This window comes from Branchiostoma belcheri, unplaced genomic scaffold (genome assembly GCF_001625305.1).
Source record: "Branchiostoma belcheri isolate BF01 breed outbred unplaced genomic scaffold, Haploidv18h27 scaffold78, whole genome shotgun sequence".
Classification (NCBI taxonomy): Eukaryota; Metazoa; Chordata; class Leptocardii; order Amphioxiformes; family Branchiostomatidae; genus Branchiostoma; species Branchiostoma belcheri.
Window position 1 is genome coordinate 874,587 of NW_017804442.1, and position 19,967 is coordinate 894,553.

General features: G+C 39.5%; 1 protein-coding gene across 1 annotated transcript in view; it reads right to left on the reverse strand.

Annotated features, from left to right (window-relative positions):
• Nucleotides 1-1,832: 1,832 nt before the first annotated feature.
• LOC109485754 (transmembrane protein 255B-like) overlaps nt 1,833-19,967 on the reverse strand; it is a 22,343-nt gene continuing 4,208 nt past the window's right edge. Inside the window, exons 2-8 of the mRNA XM_019789432.1 lie at nt 11,105-11,257; nt 5,201-5,340; nt 4,781-4,843; nt 4,119-4,208; nt 3,638-3,804; nt 2,880-3,036; nt 1,833-2,226 (exon numbers count right to left, since the gene is read on the reverse strand). Coding sequence (XP_019644991.1) covers nt 1,981-2,226; nt 2,880-3,036; nt 3,638-3,804; nt 4,119-4,208; nt 4,781-4,843; nt 5,201-5,340; nt 11,105-11,249 — 1,008 coding nt within the window. The 5' untranslated portion in view covers nt 11,250-11,257 and the 3' untranslated portion in view covers nt 1,833-1,980. The remainder of the gene's footprint in view (nt 2,227-2,879; nt 3,037-3,637; nt 3,805-4,118; nt 4,209-4,780; nt 4,844-5,200; nt 5,341-11,104; nt 11,258-19,967) is intronic.

Here is a 19,967-nt window from a genome sequence, read left to right on the forward strand (position 1 = left end):
CACACCATATATACGTTATAACTAACGACTTGAATCAGAAACGGTGTTTAGGTTAAGATTGCTTCATAGGAATTCAAAATTCACCAAACATTTCTGTTTTCAGGTTTCTAGAAGGTACCTGATGAAGGTCAGATATAAACGACCTTGACTTTGTTACCCACAATACTTTGTTACCCACGATGCACCACAAGCAAGTTTCATGACTCCAAAGGGGAAAACATAATTTTAGTTACACGGAATAAACTTCTGTTAATATTATTTGCACACAAGTCTGCTTAGATGATGTTAAATTATATTGCAAGTTAGGAATATTTGCACATATGAAATTTTCAAGAAATAAAAATATTATAACTGTTAAAGCGTTTAGTTTGGAATAAGTGGTTGATTTGAATATGTACAAAACTTCTGTTATACTTAAACTTAATAGTATGAAATATAATCTTACATGATCACAACTTTCAACAAGGATAGAACAAGCAAACAAAATGTCTGCCAGAGTGGGGTGACCTTGTGCTCTGTTGTCAAGGTCGAAAAAAACATGGTGGGACGCAAGACCATGTTCTTAAGGCTCGAAACAGAGCACAAAACACATGGGGCTTGTTCTGAAACTCATCAAAACTGTGTGATAGTGTATGAAATACAACAATGAGATTCAGAAAGCGGTATTCAAACCCCCAACCTCTGGATCAGAAGCCCAATGTGTACAAGGACCCAGCTCTGGCTGACAATACAAAAGAACCTACTACATTAAGTAACAATGAAATGGTCTTCAGTCTTGGTATTTACAATGTTTGGCCTGTGAACCCTTTTTGACCTTTGACTTCTGACATTTGAACTTACTTCTGACCTGTCACCTTCTGACATGTGACCTTAAGGACTCCTGAGCACTCTCATTGCAATCTTTTGGTCTTAGTGTCAAGTACACTTTGAACTTCGACCCAATAACATCATGACACACTTTTGACCTTGTCAGAGGATCAAGGTCAAATCAAGGTCAAACACAAGTTCTTTTCACTATGACCTAAAAGGATGAACTACATCCAAACTTATGTATTACATGAAATGTCCACTATACTAGAATTGCTTAAACTTTGGCACAACAAGAACATTCTCTAACACATCTTACAAGAAAAGTCTTCCTACCAACCTATAAACACGAGAAACAACATTAGAAAAGTAGCAAAATGGTCAAACTTTTGTTACATGTAGAAACTGGATGATTGACTAAATGAATGAGGTAATGATGCAAAGAGTACAAAAGTTTTAGGCACAAAAATGTACAGCTTCTAAGTAAGCGTGTAGCTCAACACTCACACTCTCACTATCTGGTTCAACATGGTCATACATGTAACCTGTGCTTAACACATCAGAAGGTTCCAATGTTAAATTTTCTTACAATCATTTCTTAAATGGAAGCCAAAATGAATGCACAAATGCATGGCATCCACAGAGTTGACTTGGTATAGCCCTTAGCATAGAATAAACTCTGTTGCCGCACAAAATACAATTTGGAGCATTGTAAGGCCACAATAAGGCTACACCAAGTTAATTAGTTGGTTCTCTGTTTCAAGAAGGAAAAAAAACACAAAAGTGAGCAAGAAAATCAACACAAAAACAGAGACTGAGGGGACAGTCTTTACTTTGGTATATACACCAAAAAAGAGTTACTCAAGAAACTGGATATGATTTTGGAAAGAGATGTTTCAGGTGGCATCCACTACCTTTCGTCAGTGACACTGGAGACTTGTCAAAAAAGCCAGTGTCACTGACGAAAGGTAGTGGATGCTACCTGAAACATCTGACCATTTCCAAAATCATATACAGTTACTTGAGTAACTGTTTCTTGGCATATCTTAATACCTGGAAGTCTAACCTTCACCAAGTGAAATTTTCATTCAAGCCCTCTGTTTTTATTTTGATCTCAAGTTTTGTGAAAAATGCCAAGAAAACAAAAGAACCAAGAAAATAACTTGGTATGGCCTAAAATATTACACAGTTACATTTCTTGTTGGACTGGCCCACTACAAGGAGTAAGGGGGTGGTTTTTTCGTTGCCTGGTTGATCCTGCCCCTCCCCATTTGGGTAGGAAGGTGGTTGGGTCGGGAGGCCAGGGTAGGGTGGACAATGAGCATAGGTCAGGACATGCTGCTGGCCCGTACCATTGTAGATCACCACGGGGGTGGCAGGGTTCACTCCCGGAGGGGCTGACACCATCGGATGGATGCTCTGGAAAACAGTACAAAGTTCAGAAAAAAAAAGTTTTCTAATTTTCTGGTTTTTGAAGCCAAGTTTTCACTATCGATATTACGATTCTTGTAGAACAATTTGCCTCAAGAAAGCTAAATAATTATGCAACATTGTTAAACCAAGCACAATTTCTTGATATGTTATAAACCGATTGATGTATGAGAAACAAAATTGTTCAGTTACTGTTATATTGACTGACAGAAAACAATCCAGATTAAAAATAAAAGAACAACAAAATTGAGCCAACTTTGTTGACAACAAAAAAAGGGTTGTTATGATTTGCTGATGCATCCCATGCACAAGAATTCTTTCTTATTTTTCCATAACTAAATGAATGAGGTACAATTTGTACAATTTGTATCTTAACCCTTGTCCTACGAAGCCCAACAATAGTTGTTTGCACATACAGTACCATCTATATAGAACTCTGTGTAAGTACGATTTGGGGGTATTTCTTGTGCAATGCATCACACCGCAGCGAAATGCAACAAATGCGGAAGTAACTATGCCACAGCAGGGAAAAAAAAGTTGGGGGTCTATGACCTGATCAAGACATGAAATTATTGAAAAATATTGTCTAAAGAATGCCACAAGGACAAGGGCTAATCTACAATTTATTATCTCCATCTTACCGATGACTGGAAGGCACTGATGAGGAAGATGGTTGCCACGGTGACAGTTAGTGCCAGGATGTTGAGAACGACGGAGGCCCAGAGGAGCGCCTGGAACTCCGTCTCCACCTGGTCACACGAGTCCACGTTGTCATACCTGTGGGGCTGCAGGGACAGGCTGGGGGAGAGAGTAACATTGTTACAGTTACTCTAACAGTATACATGGTGACCAGCCCTCTCTGTCCTGCCACTTGCTACATAATGTAACCCTAGGTGTGTACTATGTTGTCATATCTGTGGGGCTGCAGGGACAGGCTGGGGGAGAGTATTAAAAATTTGTTTGTTAAGTCTAGTTTTACTATTAATTAGAAAGGTAATATTTTCATTTTTAGCAAATACAAAATGTTTACCTTCACATGGCAAGCATAATAAACTACTGCTCTGATTCTTACTTAAACACATTCATACATATGGTGACCAGCCCCTCCAACTCTGCCCTGGCACTTGCTACATTGATTCTACAGAAGTTTTAGGTCATGTCTGAGATGTTTCTGTAGCTGGTGTACAGGTAGAACTGTTGACTGCTACAGCACCAGTTACCATGGTGATAGACATCTGGTCCAGGTCATTGATCTTTTGTTAGAAGAAGAAGAAAGGAGGAAGAGAACAAAAACAATACGTTTTCTTTCTGCAAATGTGGTGCACGACCATGTCACACTTGCCGAAGGTCCAGTAACCAGCCTCACCACACAAACAAACGAACAAACAAACAAACATACCTGTAGCCTGGGACGTTACAGTGTTGTTGTGAGTACAGGTAGCAACAGTAGCATGTCCGATGGTGCACCACCATGTCACATTTGCCGAAGGTCCAGTAACCAGCCTCACCACACGTCACAAATCCTGTGGGTCCATTCACGTGTCGACACATTGAGAAGTCTGTTTTCTGTGGAGGGGAAGACAGAAATTAGTACTCGGTTTTGTTTGAAAGAAAATTCTGTTAACTCAAAAGACTGAAGACAGTTGCAATCTTAGCTGTACAAACTGATACTATGTAGCAATTCTAACTGAAAAACTGCTACAATGTAATGTTACATGGAGTGTAACAATTCTGCATGTAAATGACTGATGCCATGAAGCAAAAGTTCTGCAATTCAGTCATTGTAAAACATGGTAGAGCACTTCTACCTGTAACAACTGATAACATGTAGCAGTTCTAAGTGTAAAAACAGATATTTTGTAGCAGATAATGTTACTCACTGCCACAAGTCCAGCCGCCACACCATCCACCACAGTCCCGATAACGGCCATGACAGCACCTAACCCCAACACCACCATCCCTCCTGCCATCTGTAACATAGTAACAGCCAATCAGCAGTCAGAAACAACGGTAACCATGGTGACACACACAAAAAAAATTACAACAAATCTAGAGACTGTCACTGACAAAAGCTAGTGGATGCTAGCTGAAACGTCTGACCATTTTCAAAATCATATCCAGTTGCCTGAGTAACTGCTTTTTGGCGTAAATCTAGAGACTTCATGGAGCTGTGAAGTCTTTGAGTTGTGGAGTTTCTGTCGGTCTGATTTGTGCTAGCCTCCACCAGGCCTACTACAGGGTAAAGATCAGACTACAATTCGGTAAAAAAGGGGGAAAAAGTTGGCCAGGAGAGTCAGTCCACAAGAACAAACGAACTCTATACTGGATTAAATCTCCTAGTCAATTATTCTCCCTATTGGCTAAATTTTACCTTTTTTTAGACTAGGTGTGTGCTACCTGGATGTGAAAGGTTTATCTTATGTATTGTCCTGGAGAAACAGTAGACACAAACTCACCCATATTCTGCCCTTCTAAGACTGAATGTGAAAAGTTTATTTTATGAATTCTCTAGGAGGAAAAAAAAACTCCAACGTTAACTCACCCATATTCTGCCTTTCTGAGATTTGCAGACCCCCAGCAGAGACACAAGAGACCCTACAGCAACCTGTGGAAAATAACAAGATTACCACAATTTATTTACAGACAAGAGTACAGAGATGTTTGTATGTTCACTAACTGTTCTACTCAAAGTGGATATTCAACACTATGTAGAAACACGAATCCAGAACTGTGCCTGTGGCAAGTCTATGTTCTTGGATATCCTGAGACTATCCAGAACCGTGCCTGATCCTTACCCTAACCCATTCAGGCATGGTACTAGATAGACACAGTTTTGGATACGATAGAGACTATCCAAGACCGTGCTAGATCCAAACCCTAACCCATTCAGGCATGGCACTAGACAGGCACGGCTCTGGAAATGATACATTTTCTGCTATTAGATATGATCATGTCCACGTACCACTATGCCCGGCCAGAAGGCCCCGACTTTGACGTTATCAGTGACAAAGTGAGCTCGGAGTCCAACTGCAAACGATGCCAGCGCCACCAGAAGAGTCACAACACACAGCTGTACTGCTCTCTTCTGTTTAGTCACATACTCTGGGAACAACAAGGAAAAAAAGAAACATGAAAACAGCGAAAAAGGTTTAAAAAATGTTGTTTTCTGTTAGATTGAGACTACCACAGGAAGGGTCACCACACACAGCTGCACCGCTCTCTTCTGTTTAGTCACGTACTCTGGGAAAAACAAGAAATAAGAAACATGAAATACAAAATCTCAAACATTTCCATCAAGTCGAAAGCTCTTTTCTGCCTCCACATGTACTCTGCAAGAATAAAAATAAATAAGTATGAAAATATTGAAAAACAGACTTCATCCCTGGTCAGAAACACACACACAAACATACAGACAGAAAGATACACACACACACACAGACAGACACACACACAAATACACACACATGCACACAATATGGGAGTGAAGTAAATGTACATACATGTTTTTGGCAGTTTTGCAGGCAGGACTGTCTGTACTTTCCCAACTATGTCACCTACACATACTTCAGCTAACTATTTGCTGCTGCTAAAAAACATTGTATATACAGCTAAAGTCAGACAGATAATGCTTAAAAACTTACCACCCATTGCTGGAACATTGTAAGACAACCGAAATCAAAATAGAAAACACTGTTAGAAATATCCCCTCATTTTTTTGCCACCAGGGAAGTTCAGAACAAGGATGTAGTCCAAAATCAATATGACCGATACGTGATATTGTAATTGAACAATACTTATGTATGATGTTGAGCATTTTTATTCTGACAGACTCTTCCACTAACTAAAAAGGGGGGGGGGGATAGGTAGTTTGGAAAGGATGGGGAATTTTGTTGCGTATTATTCCTTTTCCTTCAGCAGCTAACATGCACTTCAAAAATTACATGGTACATTGTATCACCTAGACAATGCTGAGTCCATATCTTGCTTTTCGAACATTTCAATCTTAGTGAATCTTTAGCAAGAGGCCAACATGAAACCAGAAGGCTAGGAGAAAAACCTGAATCTGACTAAGGTACAAACTTTCCCTTCGGCCATGTTTTTATGTTGATCTTCCATTTCAGCGTTACTATTTTTGTAAATCTCAGCTCAAAAGTTCATGTCTGGTTCAGAAGTTTTAAATATCTATTACTACACTTTGAGAGCTTACTACTACTTAATCTGACAGGACATGACTTTGTGGCTTCGTTAACAACTTCGTTAACAGCCGTGGGGTACACATTAGAGCCTACCTTATGTTTACTTAGCCTTAGCTTAAGTTAGCTCAATACTATTGTACATGTAGATGTAATCTCTAGAACATTAGTGCCTACCAGCACGTCGGCAGAACGTACTGTACCTGCACAAAACCTGTAATGTATTGTGCATAGCACTTTGGCAGAAGGTTTCATATAAGGTCGTATTCGCGCATAGTCTAGTAAGATTAGCATTCCGACAGTAGTTTCCAAATGTTATGTCGGAAAATATATTGTCTGCAACAGGCAAAATTTTGATCATAAATCCAACGAAAACCGAGAAAAATCAGGATTCTGTTATGGTGCAGTATGTTCTGCCGATGTGGTGTGCCTACCTTATGTTTACTTAGCCTTAGCCTATGACTATTGTACATGTAGATGTAATCTCTACCATCAGTAAAGCCAGCTGGTTTAACTGTCTCAGGTGATGTTAGACAGACATCCTGATTTGACCTTCAGGACACAGGAAGAACCAGTAAAGGTCATGGGGTCAAACAAGGGCATATCATTAGGATAATTATTCATCATTATGTTCTGTCATTGTAACCGCAGTTCTAGGTAGACTTGCTAAATACTATCATGAAAGTTCATCTGTGTTGGTAGTTACATGTTTAGAGTTAAAACTTTTGTTCCACAAAGAAGTTCTCTCACCCAGAGCTTTCAACGATCACATTTAGTCACTCTGGTTTTCTTCAGTAGACTGACCCAGTGAGGCTTGTCAAGCGACTTCTTTGTGAGATGTCAATACTGGGTCAAATTGTGTTGGATCAAACGTTTTAACTTTATACTTGCTTAGTACTAATTTAGATACTACTAGAAAGTTTGAAACGGAGTGTCATCACATACATGTATGAAAGAATGGACAATAGATTTGTGTTTGGTGGGCAAAATAATGATTTAAAAGCTATTCCATGACCACCTGTTGGCATGTTTCCCCCTCCGGGTCCTAGCATGAAGTTTTTTTAGAAAAGCAAAAGTACATGAATTTACGTTAAACAGACAAGTTTGTTTTGGAGGTCAACTACAAGGTCAAGAAGGTGTGAGAAGGATGACTGTTGCCTAGCAATGGTTGATGGTCACCTGGCAACGGTTGCTAAGGATCTATTCATGGCATTCATACCTACGGAAAACTCTTTCAGGTGTGTGTTGTAACTTGTAGCACATGTTACCAACAATGTGACATTGTTGCAACTGGTTACCTGACAAATGTGCAACAGTGGACCATTGTTTTGAATAGATGTCTGCAAATTTTGCACAGAAACGAACAATCTTGAGAGCTTATTTTGCAAAATGTCTATATCATCAATAAATAAGTAAGATATTATAAATGTGTATGTAAGTAAGATATCATAAATGTGATTGTCTTAGTAACTTTTTTTATCTAACTTGCTTATGACTAAGCCCTGTCCTGATTTAGAGTTTAAGCATGGGGGGGGGGGGCTGCTAAAAGAAAATAGCTTAAGACAGTTAATATCCAACTGTTTCAACTCCAAACTTAAAAACATCACGAAAACATCCTACAGTGAAATGATGTCCTTAGGCCACACCAATTTAATTTCTTGGTTAACGGATTCGCCGCTTCATTTTTTTCTGATTTGCAAATAAAAATAAAAATTCAGAATAAACTGCAAAATGCTCATATTTTGCCCTGAACAGTTGAAAACAGTCCTTTTCTTCCTAGTTGTTACAATTATTCCATATTTCAATGCAGTGGTATCATTAAAAGTTCAAAATTCATTGTTTAAATTTTGAACCAGCCTGGTGTGTTGACTTCATGGCTCCTATCGTACCATTTTGGGCCATAATAGGATGCCTAGGCCTGTTTTTATTTTAATTTTTTTTCGCCCGCCCGCTCCATTTTTTTTTTAGAAAAATCCGTTAACCAAGAAATTAGATTGGTGTGGCCTTGCAAAGACCAATGACCTTACAGTAACCGACCTGTCTGCAGTGTTCATAATTATTACAATGACGCCTCTGTCAGATAAAGGTACATCATAATTTTCTGCTCGGTCGAATCACAAAAGAGAATCCAGTTTTTTTAATGCCGTCGGCTCTGCCCTGAAGGCACAACACCTGCTGCAGAAAATACTTAAAATTGTCTCTCTTTGTTCTAAAAGTCACCTGAGAAATTATACCTAATTTCTCTCAAAACAAGAAAAGTTCATAGGTGGATGTCAAATTTAGATTCTTGGCAAGGCAAATTAGGGAATAGTGGTGTGTCTGCAGCTAACCTAAAAATCTAGTTGCACAGAAAAACTTTGGGGCACACAAGTGTTCACTCAGTGGTCGAAATACTTTTTTTCAGTACTCTGCAATATTGCAGAAGACTCAAAATTTTGTTCTGCAATTTGGAAATACTTTCTGCAAATACACAAGCCTCCATATTACAACCTATCTGCAAATACACAAGCCTCCATACTACAACCTTCTCAAACCAATAATTCCTTTTTTACATCATATATAGCTTTGTAAATCTGTACAGTAGCATTACTGGACTGCAGGAGAATTTCAGGTTTATAAGCATAAACTATAGATTGATATGCAAATTAGTGAAGACAATTTTTTGGAAGTCCAAAAGGAAACAAAAGTTAGACAAGTCAAGACAAGGATGATGCAAATTAGTGAAGAAGCTCCTGTTGTTTCAGAACTGTCTGTCCTTGGGGCCTGGAAGTTTTAGTTTGCTAAATTCAAAACTAATGAATCTGGAGCCTATTTTTCCTTCTGCAAAATTGCAGATTGTATAATTTTTTCTTCTGCAATCTTGAAAATCTATCTGCAGATTGCAGACTGCAGGCAGGTATTTCGAACACTGTCACTGAATAAAGTAGAATGTTACTGTTAGCAAAAACCTACATGCAAACAATTTCAAACTTCTAAACAAGTAATACACCAAAGATTTTAATATTTCCTTGACACTTAAATGTCAAGAATATGCTGTATGAGTGTACAATTGATGTACAAACTTTAAACAAAGTCCACTTTACTGGTAGCTGGTGCACCCACAGTCAGAGATCTAAGGTGCACAGCTCCAATTTTGGGTGCAGAAAAGTGCTGTTTTATAATGCACCCAGGCTATTGAGCCCTTTAGGGAAATGCCTTCAAGAAATACCACACAGCTTGCCTGGTATCCAAACCTATTGCAGCTGCCTAGTCTCAGCAGATAAAATAGGCTTGGCTCCAGGCTTTTACTTAGCTAGAGGGAATGTCCATGGTGTATTTTGGACTCCCTGTACTGAAAATACTAAAATACTAAGAAATTGGACTCCCTACTTTTTGGTAGGACACCCTAAAGACACCCTATTTTTCCCACTCCCTACCCCTGCCATGCACACATGCCTCCCAACAGCCTCACTGTAATAGCATAACTACAAAAATGATGGTTTAATGAAGGAAAAAAACTCAAATTCCTCAAAATTTGCACTTCAAAATGCAGAAAGTTTTTGATGACATAATGGATTTCAAAAAAGGCCCCCCTAAAAAAATCCTAGCTAAAAGCCCGTTGAGCACCCGTCTAACACACTGTGCCACCAATATTCACACGATACTAAACCATCGCTGCGCAGAATTCAAAGCGCCAAACCGCCCGCCTACCCTGGGAACCGCAGAATGCACAAATATCCGCAATTGACCATAATGACCGTAACTCGGCCCTTTGTGCTGTAGACCTTTTTTGTCCTGCCATCTGTTCAGTCTAAACTGTGCCGTAAGCTCCACTTGACTTCGGAGGGCAAATACTAGTTATAGTGGTCCCAAAGTCAAAAGCATGGGCGACAATACAGGAACACTTTTGCTGTGCACTTCATAACACTATAGTGGTGTATTTTGTGTACAAATATGTGTAGTGTAGGAATGGACTTCAGGCTTTACATACGAAAGCCGCGACAATTTGATTTCTTGGCTCTAGGGTTAGAGAAAGTAATGATGAAATAGAAAATCGACATCAAAGCATCTAATCTGCGAAGTTTTAGCAAAATACGTGAGTGAATTCAGTCAGTTGCAAGTTAGTTTTCGTCCCAGTGCTAGCCTAGAGTGTTTTCATCTTGGTATTTTGATGAATTTTTTAAGGTAAACTAAGGCCTAACCTAATTCTATTACACGGTTTTTGTGAGTACTGAATAAAGGGATAGAAAAGGAGCATTGTAGGTGGGCTAGTACAAGAGGTAGTCAGAAATTCTCTTGCTCAAAACTGCAGGGCTCAAAATACTGGGTGCATGTGCACCTTAGTGCACCTACATTTGGAGCTGTGCACCTAATGTTTTTTTGTGGGTGCACCAGTGGTATTATATATTTTCGTAGGTTTACGTATGTAAAGATGTTTAATGTATACAGCATATTCTTAGATTCTAAGTGTCAGAAAAATAATAAAATCTCTGTAGAACTAGAGGTACTTTTCTGTAGAAATGAAGCATTTAGGTTTTGCTAACATTCTACTTATTTTATTTTATATGGTGCACCCAAAAATGTATTTGCACCCATTTTTTTGGGTTGGGTGCACCAGTGCACCTATTCCCAAAAATGAATTTGAGTCCTGCCTGGAAAAAAAAGAATAAAATCTCCTTTGAATCTTTCCTTACCTTTACATCTGAAGTTTGCGTCGCTCAGCGTTCTGTTTGTTGTTTGTTGTTGTTGTTGTTGTTCTTGTTGCTGGGGTAACAGCGGCCCGGCCTCTGGAGTCGACTTCCGTCTTCCCTTCTTGTCTTTTTTCTTCATTTTTGTCATCGTGAGTCCTGATGGGGAAAGAAAACATTCATGAATTAGATACTTTTTTTTTATTTCAATTATATTTAGAGGAGAAAGCAACATCTTTTTGAGTAAGCAAATCTTAATTAAATCTCCTCAAACAGTCAAATATAAAATAATTACAGAAAATGACGTTGATAAAACTAAGCCAAAGCAAATAAGAAAAAATTAAAATAAATTTTAACTGAAACTGCAAAAGAATTGAAATCAAATTTTTACTAGCTCTGCGCCAAGTTTGTTTACATGTAGCCAGTCAGTCTATAAAAATTAGTATGCTCGTCAGTGTCAAATTACCTATACTAGTAGTAGGACTATTGGTTAAAATGATCAAATACATGTCACCCCTGCTAAAATCAAAACCCTTTTTCCTTAAACCTAACACCTACTAGTGCCACAAACCAAAAATTACCGGTATCATAATTCCATCCATAACTTCTTGACTTCTTTTGTTTACATACAACCACTAGTAAAAGTAAAAACATAACCTCCCAGCAATTGCCCCAGGCAATTCCCCATTTGACCCCCGCCCCCTCTACAGACATTATGACAGCAGGAGTGGTTCAGCCATTGTCTGGTTGCCCCCGGCGATGGAACCGCGAGGTCAGAGGTCGCACGACGCCAGGTGCAGAATCGGTTATTAGACAAGTGAGACAAGAAACCTTGGGACAATTAAGGTGACAGTCTGCCCTTAGGTTTCTAGATAAAGGAGGCAACTGACTACTACATAAATAACTTTTCAAGATTGTTTGATTTGGAAGCATTCAAATCTTTTACAACTTGGCTTCCATTGAGCAACTTAAGCCACAAGTTTGACTGAAATCGGTTGAGTGCTGATATACTAAATTCTCCAAGCAGACATTTATAACAGGCTTCAGCTTATTGTTGTTGTGTTTTGAGCATGTTTTTGTTTGGCTTTCTTTTTGTACTTTTTCTTTTCCTACCAGGTACTGTATTTCACTTTATGTTCACGGTAGCAAAAGTTCATGGTCTGAGAAAAATGGACATGTTCACAGAACTACAATGTATATATTCACTGTGGCGACAGGTGCAGGAAAGAGAAAGACGAGGAATTATATGTTAACTGTAATGATAAGTTCACAGTGAAAACAGTGAACATAACAGTACAGTGAAAAAATCAGGAATTACAGTATCTATTTTTCACCAGCTAAACAGTAGTATGTGATACTGCCTTGCCAATTTGATACTGTCTTTAAGTTGTTAGCAACTAAACAACTTGATCTGTTCGAGATTACTGATAGCACATACCAAAATACATCAAGAATTATAAGCCGAAGCCTAAAATTCTGCTGGAGAGTAAAGAGTAAAAAAAAAAAACAACACTCAAATTTCGAAAGGAAACCCGAGACTAGTGAGAGGTGAGAAAAAAGTGGCCACTTTGTACGGAATTCACGGCATTCCGGCGACCATTAAAAGCATTCCACAGTTCTGGGGTCAGTTTCTGAAGTCAGCAAACTGAAAACCCGGTCACAGACAAGTCCTAGCCTCCGTAGCAGGCTTATAGAACTGGGGGTTTGGTGGTCTTCGGCTGTTTTCTGATTAGACCAGTTCAAAAACGGGGGTAATTCAACCAGGCCGGCTATGTTGTCTATATGCAATCAGAAAATAGCACATAAAAGCTCCCAAAGACACTGAAGACCCCCCAAAAAACCCCAGGTTTTTGGCATGCTATGGAGGCTAGGCAAGTCAGAAGTCACAGGGGTTGTACATGGGTTTATTATTACTTAGGTACCTCCATTGGGATGTTATAATGTTAGGTAATTATCAGTAATTGTTTGAATTTTGTTGGTTTCTCTGTCTATTTCTTCACACACACGATTACAACAATTGACTGTCCAAGTTTTTCTTTTAATTCCATATAGCCTAACTTAGACCTCAGTAGTACACCTACTCCCGGATATGAAGTTTAACTGTTCAAGCCCTGGTTTCATTGCAGGGGTTATCTCCAACTTCCGAATCCAAGCAGATATTATCCATTGGCCAGACAGTTGCCATTTGCTGGGACTCTCTTTAATGGCCTGTTCTAACAGTAATGCTATCGCCACCAGACATCTGCTTGGAGATTTCGGCAGTTACACATTTACATGTATGTGTGCTTGCTTACCAATTCAGATTCAAACCCAGGAAAACTTCACCCATGTCCTCAGCCCCTGGCCTGGACCAGTGCCTGTCAATAGCCCTGCACTGAAGCATGTCCGTCCTCACATTTCTGCCTCGGTGTTTACTCACCAAAATGTCCTGTTTGTCTCTGCTCAACTCACAACACACAAAAGAGGGAACCATGTAGAACTGGAGCAACATGACAGAACACAAGGGGGCTGCATGCACTTTGAAGGTTCTGGCTTTAGTTTTAGTTTGGCGTTATGGTAAATGCAAAGAGCGAAGATACCAATATGGCAAATCTCTGTAAAGTACCCGGCTGGAGAACAGCCTCAGCAAATTATTACAATTTTGAAACTGGATGGAGTGCATCACAAAAGAGGGAACCATGTAGAACTGGAGCAACATGACAGAACACAAGGGGGCTGCATGCAGTTTGAGGGTTCTGGCTAGGATTGTAGTTTAGCGTTATGGTAAAAGCAAACGAAACAACCAACTGGGGGATGGTGAAAAAGAGGAGGGGCCTTCAAATTGGATGGTGGGCATCATGTTATATCATAATTCCAAAACTTACAGGAATCATTAAAATTTTAGCTAAGATTTTCCACAGAAAAATCTTTCAGGTTTTAACCTTTTTACACACAGTGCAAAACTCTGACGCAAACATCACACTTTACCATAGCTCTAGCTAAGTGTCCATCTTTCATAGTAGTTCAATAAACATCATTACACTTTTTTGTGTCATCTTCGTAAAATTGGATTGAAAGCATCACAGATTTTCCACACAAAAAGATTTTCTGACAAAAACCTTTCACACAACACAAAACTAAGGAGAGTAAGGTACAAACCTCCTGAACCTTTTAAGTCACCATAGCAGGCATAGCTCTAAGTCTGAGTCTAACCAACAACTGAACAAGTGGCCATCCTGGATACTGAGTAGGATTAAAGTTTTTTTTAAACCCCATGACAATTGGTAACCCAAACACAGCTGTCCCCGAGCAAATGTCATCTTTTTCACAACATCCAGTCCTCTCAATGGGAACAGTCTATTGGGAACTTGTACAAACCCTGTCTAAACAAGTTCAGCTACTCTACACACGACCAGGATGTCATGGTCTTTGTACATACTGTTTGAGAGAATAATAAAGTTTAAGAAACCAGTGAACAATTTAAAAAATGACAATATGTCTACAAAATCAAGCATCCAGTCCTCTCAATAGGAACACTGTCTTTTGGGAACCTGTAATTGTAAAAACCCTGTCTAAACAAGTTCAGCTACTCTACACACGACCAGGATGTCATGGCCTTTGTACGTAGTGTTTGAAAAAAAGAATAGGGTTGGAGAAACCAGTTTTTGGAGAAATCAGCTGGATTTGCTGCCTAGTGCTCCACGTGTATTGCCATTGCAAGTTGAATAAAGACACGAGCTAACAACTAAAAAAATTACAATGACTGCAACTCAAGGTGGCAAGGTGGTCTTGTGCCAAGTTGAATAAATAAACAAATAAAGAAAGAAACCAGTTAACAATTAAAAAATTTCAATGACTACAACTCAAGGTGGCATTATGGTCTTGTGGATGGGGTTGCAGACTTAGAATCCAATAAATAACCAAAGGTGCTGGGTTTGAATCCCTGGCAGGTGACAATAAGTACATGTATCTATCTTCTGTTAGGGACAATTTCTTGAATGGGACTCGTAATGATGGAGGTCACATGTTTGAGGAGAGCCATACCTAGAGCACCTTATTAAGAATCCACCACACTGGCTGTGAGCGGTTGCGTGCATCGTTCGTTGCACAAGTGGTGAGTTGTACGTGCTTACAACGTACGATCTCTGTGCGATTGCAACTTACCGTAAGGAGGCCGTACTCACACGTGCTTGTTATGTACGGTACATACGGGGCACGCGCGTCGCACGTACTCACACGCACGGGTGGTGAATCCACAGACCGACCGCACACAGAAAAAGTTTCACATGCACTTAAAAGTTCTACGGTGTGTCTGCGTGCTGCCAAATCCGTAAGATTCCGTACAGAGGCGGTACTCACCACTTACAGATCCCCTACGTACGTTTGCCCACGTTTTTGCACGTAGGCAGCACACACGGTGGGGTGTGACTGACCACATTCATGCCCCCAAGCCATGCTTATATAACTTATATAAGTTATACAGACTGCAGATCATATAGATGATAAAACGCACGCAAATGTCAAGTCACAGGCTTTACATAACTCTCACTGAGAGAGTAGAAAGACTTGTTCATCGTTGGGAAGAGATTGGTCATTAGGCCACACCAATTTAATTTGTTGGTTCTCGGATTTTTTCAGAAAAAATATGAAGCGACAGGGCGAAAAAAAATAAAATAAAACAGGTCTAGGCATCCTATTATAGCCCAAACTGCTACAATATGAGCCATGAAGTCAACAAAAAAGGACTGGGTTAAAATACTAAAGTATAAATTTTGAACTTTTAATCAAACCACTGCATTGATAGATGGAAAAAACTGTAACTGTAGGAAGAAAAGGAATTTCTTCAACTGTTGGGGCAAAATATGAGCATTTTTGAGTTGATTCAGAACCAGAATATTTTTTTTTTTTGCAAATCAAAAAAAAATGAAGAGGCGAATCCGAGAACCAACAAATTAAATTGGTGTGGCCTTAATTATCCTAATAGCGCGATATGGTGACAGTTATTGTTTAAAATTTCATCTTTATGTTGGAATAAACATCTTACTATAGTTCAACTGTGCTAAACAACATCTGCCTGAAAACTTTAAAACCCCAGGAGAAGATTTTGCATACTCTAAACTTGTCAAGTTGAATATTTGAGATAACAATGTTTTGTTTTCATGGTGACCTACCGAGCAGAAAATCATGACACTGGGATTATAAACATTAAACATCATCATAACTACTGCAATTGTAAAATTGTGGAGGCAAGTTTAAAAGATGGAGCTAGTGACTCTTCAGATGTCGTGGCTGTCAAGTTTGTTATTTCAGTACAGAACTGACACCAGGATGTGCCATATCTGCCTCAAGGCACATTTAAACCAGACGTTTGCATGCAGATTATCTACTGTCTACTTGGATGATGTTCAGTGAAGCACCAAAGTCAACATGAACACACAGTTTGAGGGAAAAGCTTGTGTACACAATCTTAAGCTTGCTAGATCAAGTTTTCCTCCAAGCCCTCTGTCTGTTTTCATCTATCCTCTGTTGAATTTTCACTTTAGTTTAGAAGATCAGAGAATCAAGGTAATGAATTGGTGTTGTAGCCATGGCTTGGAAAAAGCATGGCGAAGTGCCAAAGTCAACATACAAGTTGTAAAAACAAAGTCTGAAGGGAAAGTCTACATACATATGTAGCTTAGTGCACAAAGCTTTAGGGAGGGAATATACTGGTAGTTAGTATGGGTACCAGGCCTACAGCACACAAGACCATTTTATCCAGTGAGTGTACAAGTCTAGTGTAAGTCTATTGTTTTGGTCTAGTGTGATGTGGGTCTGGCATCCAGGCTAGAAATGACAGTTTTTATTACAAGACGTGAAGTTATCTTTCCAATTGCTGAGCCCTTTCAAAGTTTCTTTGTTTTCACCTCAAGCTTTTGTTGAAACGTTTTCATCTTGCGGTTCTGCTGAATTTTTACTTCATAAGAAGTCTGGTGAATAGTGTGACTGACAGATGTAGTTGGGATAAAGCTAAGTGAAGCTGCCCCCCAACAGGATGTACCATACCTGCCCCCAGGCTACCTGTACAGTACAGGTGAGTCTGTACAGGTGAGTTTAAGATGTGACGGGTGATAAACAAACCAAACACAGGTGAGTTATGATGTACCTGGGAGGGCAGGTAGACCTGCTAGCACTACATAACTCAAGCTGTGGTTTAACCACATAAACTCACTTCCCTCGCTTGCAGGGTCTTCGTTCTTGAAGTTAAAGTAAAATTTTTTAGAGCTACTAGTCCAAGAAAACTTGAACCTGGCTATATTCAGTCCCAGAAACTGTGTGTATCTCAGGGGTCTCCCCTGAAATTCTTAGGTGTTCCCTAATCGGTTGAGGAAAAAATCAGTGAATTTTGGCAAAAATTCTTAGAAAACCCTAAATTTGAACATTTTGGGAGATGTGCTAGCCTGCTAGGATTTTTGGGAGAGGGGGAGCACCCTTGCTTCATTGCTTGAGGAGAGCCCTGGTATCTGAAGATACATCGTAGAGACTTTCCCTAGAGACTATGAATAGTATGACTTCACGTTGATCTTACAGTTCAACATTAAGTTCTCAACAAACTAAACTGACGTGGCCTTAACCGTTAACGATCACATGTTGTGCCATCTGTCCGCCTTGAAAAAGTTGTAACTTTGGAGCCAGAGGTTTAGTTGTAAGATGTGATAGTTTGACAGTTCAACATTCATTATTTCCTCACTCCAAGACCCAACAAACTAAACTAATCATTAAACGTGGCCTTTAAGATGACATGTTCTGCCATTTGAGTAATTTCTTGAGAAAGTTCCCACCCTTGAGAGCCAGACGTTCCTTAGTTCTGAGACGTGATAGTTTGACAGTTCAACATTATTTTCTCAATCCAAGACCAAGACCCAACAAACTAAACTTACGTCAAACGAGGCCTTTAAGATCACATGTTCTGCCATTTGAGTAATTTCTTGAGAAAGTTCCCACCCTTGGGATCCAGACGTTCCTTAGTTCTGAGACGTGATAGTTTGACAGTTCAACATTATTTTCTCAATCCAAGACCAAGACCCAACAAACTAAACTTACGTCAAACGAGGCCTTTAAGATCACATGTTTTGCCATCTGAGTAATTTCTTGAGAAAGTTCCCACCCTTGACAGCCAGACGTTCCTTAGTTCTGAGACGTGATAGTTTGACAGTTCAACATTATTTTCTCAATCCAAGACCAAGACCCAACAAACTAAACTTACGTCAAACGAGGCCTTTAAGATCACATGTTTTGCCATCTGAGTAACTTTTTGAGAAAGTTCCCACCCTTGGGATCCAGACGTTCTTTAGTTGTAAGACGTGACAGTTTGATAAATAAGACGTATTATCTGTAACAGGATGTGATGAGGTCTGGTAGGTACCTGATGGACTGTAGATACTGGTACAGATTCCACACAAGCTTGTTTGGGGACATTGGAAAAAAGCTTGAGTGAATGTCGTTTTAAAGATTTCATTTTTAGTGTTTACAAAAATTCAAATATGCAAGATCATGAAGATGTACATGTAGATAAATTTTCATTTTCAATGATATTTAGCGATTTTGTAACAGTGGGGGGTTTATAGGTGCTACCAATTGCAACTGAGCCGGCGGATGGGTCTAGACCTTTTAACGGAGTGGTTAGAGCGTCTGGTTATGAAGCTCTGGTGCCCGGGAGGTCGTGGGTTCGAACCCCGGCTTGGGACCAGAAGGGTTTTTACTGGCTCCTCCTGGTTTCTTACAATTTAGAAATACATTGAAACTTTATTCGAATTACCATCTGCGGTGTGACCTAAAATTGTTTTGTTTCAAAAATAATTCACATCATTCTCATACTGTGCTCTAAAAGGTTGCAATATGTTGGCTCCTGTCTGAGTGTTTCTGCTGATGTTTCCTGATTGATGGCCTAAAACACCATTACCAAAATGTAGTAATCACAATGACTTGTAAACTGGGGAAGGAAATACCACAAAGTCCTATGTTGGCATCATGTGTTGCATAATGTATCCAAATGCCTTCAGAAATATGTACATACACTTTGATTGATGAGAAATTCTTGAAGGCACACCCTGGTGATGTAAAATAAATATACATAACTGTAACGTTTGTGGGAGAATAAATTTGTACCCAAGTGTCAGGAGTTGAGTGTTGTTCCAGGGGTTTACCCCTCCAGAGTGTGAAGTGGTGCTATGAAGGGCCAGCCTCCAGCAAAGAGTGCTTCAGAACAGTTTATATACATTCCATAATAGCTGTTTATGTGGGGCAGCTGCCAGGCAATATTTTCTAGGTCAATCTCACACATGTGGAGTTAACATGTTCTCTATAAAGCAGGGTTCTCACCAGGATTTTTTCACAGCGTAGGGGTCAGGTATAGAAGGGCAACTTTCTGTGGCGCGAGTCACGCACCGAGTCCCAAAAACATGGGCCTGATATTCTCCCCAAAAAATTTTGTAACTCATATTAACCACTTAAGACACTATTTATTGTTTATTGGGGGACAGATTTTGTTTTCCCTCTGTTATAGCTTCATTCTTAAGTTATATTTTCATTTTTTTTTAAGATTAATGAAGCTTCTGCGCCCAAAAACCACCCCTACACTGGTTGAAACACAGTGTGGGGGCTAAATCAAAGCGTAGGGGGTCAAAATCACAGCGTAGGGGGCCCCTACGCTCAAACAGCCTGGTGAGAACTATGAAAGCAAAGATTGTTGTGGATTGGTCATCTAACAGTTTAGAGAGAAAAGAATAACTTATCAAAACAATCAACAGCTGCTGCTAGATGTAAAATTTTTAACTAAAAACACATTCACTGAGATTCAGTACAAAACTTTGAGAGAAATCAGTGACATGGAATTGTATTTTGAGAAAAA